Source organism: Galeopterus variegatus, unplaced genomic scaffold (assembly GCF_000696425.1).
Source record: "Galeopterus variegatus unplaced genomic scaffold, G_variegatus-3.0.2 Scaffold161, whole genome shotgun sequence".
Classification (NCBI taxonomy): domain Eukaryota; kingdom Metazoa; phylum Chordata; class Mammalia; order Dermoptera; family Cynocephalidae; genus Galeopterus; species Galeopterus variegatus.
The window spans coordinates 406,157-408,484 of NW_007726272.1; the positions used below are offsets into that span (position 1 = coordinate 406,157).

A 2,328-nucleotide genomic window follows, 5' to 3' on the forward strand; every position below is an offset into this window, starting at 1 on the left:
TGACAGCCGCCACGCGCCCGGGACGCCCTCCACGTCGCGCCGCAGCTGCTCCGCCAGCACCTTGAGCGGCGGCGACCGCGGCATCCGCACCGCCGCCGAACCGCCAGCAGAAGAGGAACCCGCGGACGCCGCCATGCTGTCCCGCCGCCGCTTTTCCCGCCAACTTTGATAGGCAGCGAGACCCGGCCCGCGACCACCAATGAGGAGCGCGCCGTCAGAACCGGCCAATGGTCGGCGCCGGGAGGCGGGGCCGCCGGGACGAGCGACCCTCTAGTTTCCAGCAGTGCGCATGCGTACGTAAAGTAAATAAACGCCCCCCAAACTAGGAATGAATGGATGAAGTGAATTAAATGAGTGAATAAGTAAAGGCAGGGAGGTAAAGAGCTCCCCCTTTCAACGCATCTCAAAATTTGGCGCGCAAGCAAACCACCTGGAGAATGTGATTATTCATCTTTATATCGCCTTGCATAATGCAATACTCTCAGGTTAGTAAATACTAGTAAATACTGAAATGAAGAGCCCGTGTTTACAGCGAGTGGTTAAGAATAGAGTCATGAGATAAGGCTGGGAAAAGGAACGGGGACAGCTGCTGGTAAAGTAGCCCTTTTTTTTTTTATTGTCTTTATTTACATTATATTTTAATAACATTATAAAACAATTTAAAAGTTAAGAAAATATATTACTATATTTTTTCCACTAAAGAAATGCACATTCATCGTAGAAAATGTAGAAAGGGAAAATCTAGAATAAGAAAAAATAATTGTAAAAAGTTCAGAGATATCCACCATTAACTTTTGATTGTATTAGCTTCTGGCTTTTAATATATATGTGTATGTATTTTTGATATATACAAATATTGTTTTGTATTTTTTTTAGTTTTTTGATTTTTGTGTATGTTGTTTTTACTTAATAATGACATCTTCCCATATCAACAAACATCCATCCACTTCCCCTTGAATGACTGCATAATATTCTATTTGTTTCTTCACATATTTAGCCAATATCTTAGATTTGGACATTAAGGCTATTTCCAGTTTTTCACTTTATAAATACCGCCACTGTGGATCTACTTAAAGCTAAATGTTCATGTACATCTTTCCGATAAGATTCCTAGAAACTGCTCCCTAAAACTTGGATGTTCTCAATTAGCAAAATCTGCAAATTCTAAATCAGGCAACCCTTAGAGTCAAGACCAGTTTTTAAGAGACTTTGTACTCCCAGGGCCTCTTGCAATACCAGACATTCAGAGAGTATTCAGGGAGAGCTTAGTTTTTATAAAGGAGTTAAGACATATTGAGCCAGATCCTGTCCTAAGAACTTTGTAAGGAGTATCCCATCTGTCCCCCAGACCCTGTAAAGACTCTGTTCTACACAGGTGAGGAAACTGAGGCTCATGGAAGCTAGGCAGTTTTCCCAAGGCCTCTCTAGCAGTAGCATTTAGGGGGTCTTAGCCTCTACCCCTCAACCCTGAGCTGTAGAGTAACCAGGCTCCTGGCTGAGAAGGGAGCAAGAACATTAAGCAAGAGAGAATGCAACCCCTTCGTGCCTGATGGGTCCCCACTGGCCTTCCCGAAGGCACCCAAAAGCCAGAGAGGTGATGGGGAAGGGAGTTGGGGTGAAGGCAGAGGCTCCCAGGTCTCTTGTCTGAGCCTGGGAATTCCCCAACATTCTCTTGGCCTCCAGATTACCCTGCCCTCCAGCCCCACATCATGTTGCTGGCAGAGTGATCTTCCCAAAACACAAGTCTGAGCATATCAGCACTAGGTTGATATCCTCCTGATGGTGTAATCCACACACCAGTAACATGAGCATTGCAGGCAGAGAGAACTGCACATGGAGGGCCCTGAGAGGGCAGAGAAAGCAGGAAGCATGTAGCAAACTGCCAGTGTTTTAGAATGGCTGAGACACGGGGTGGAAATGGAGGAGGAGTGGGGATAGGTGTGGCTGTGCCTACATAACCTCATTTCTTATCCCCATCTTACAGATGATAAAACTGAGATTCAGGCCAATGATAAGCCTGAGGCCACATGGCTCATAAGTGGTAGAGCCAGAACCTAAACCCAGTGTCTGGAGACATTTATCATGTCTTCATGAAACATCATGCTCCTTGATCCCCAGGCTCCATCCCACTGTCCACATGATCACCTACCTCCTCCTGCCAAAGATGCCCCCGGACCTTTGCTCATGCTATTCTCTGCCTGACAGGCCTCCCCCGATCTCTCTCAGTGGAAACCTAGCTCAGTCATCAAGTGCCTGCCCACCACTAAGACCTCTTTGCAGGGAGCTGTTCTTAAGCCCCACAGCTGGAATTAACCCCTCCCTTCCAGA

The 2,328-nt window shown here is 46.5% G+C and overlaps 1 protein-coding gene across 1 annotated transcript in view; it reads right to left on the minus strand.

Annotated features, from left to right (window-relative positions):
- Nucleotides 1-135, minus strand: part of RMI2 (RecQ mediated genome instability 2) — a 7,245-nt gene extending 7,110 nt beyond the window's left edge. Inside the window, exon 1 of the mRNA XM_008593803.1 lies at nucleotides 5-135. Coding sequence (XP_008592025.1) covers nucleotides 5-135 — 131 coding nt within the window. The remainder of the gene's footprint in view (nucleotides 1-4) is intronic.
- Between the last annotated feature and the right edge of the window lie 2,193 nt (nucleotides 136-2,328).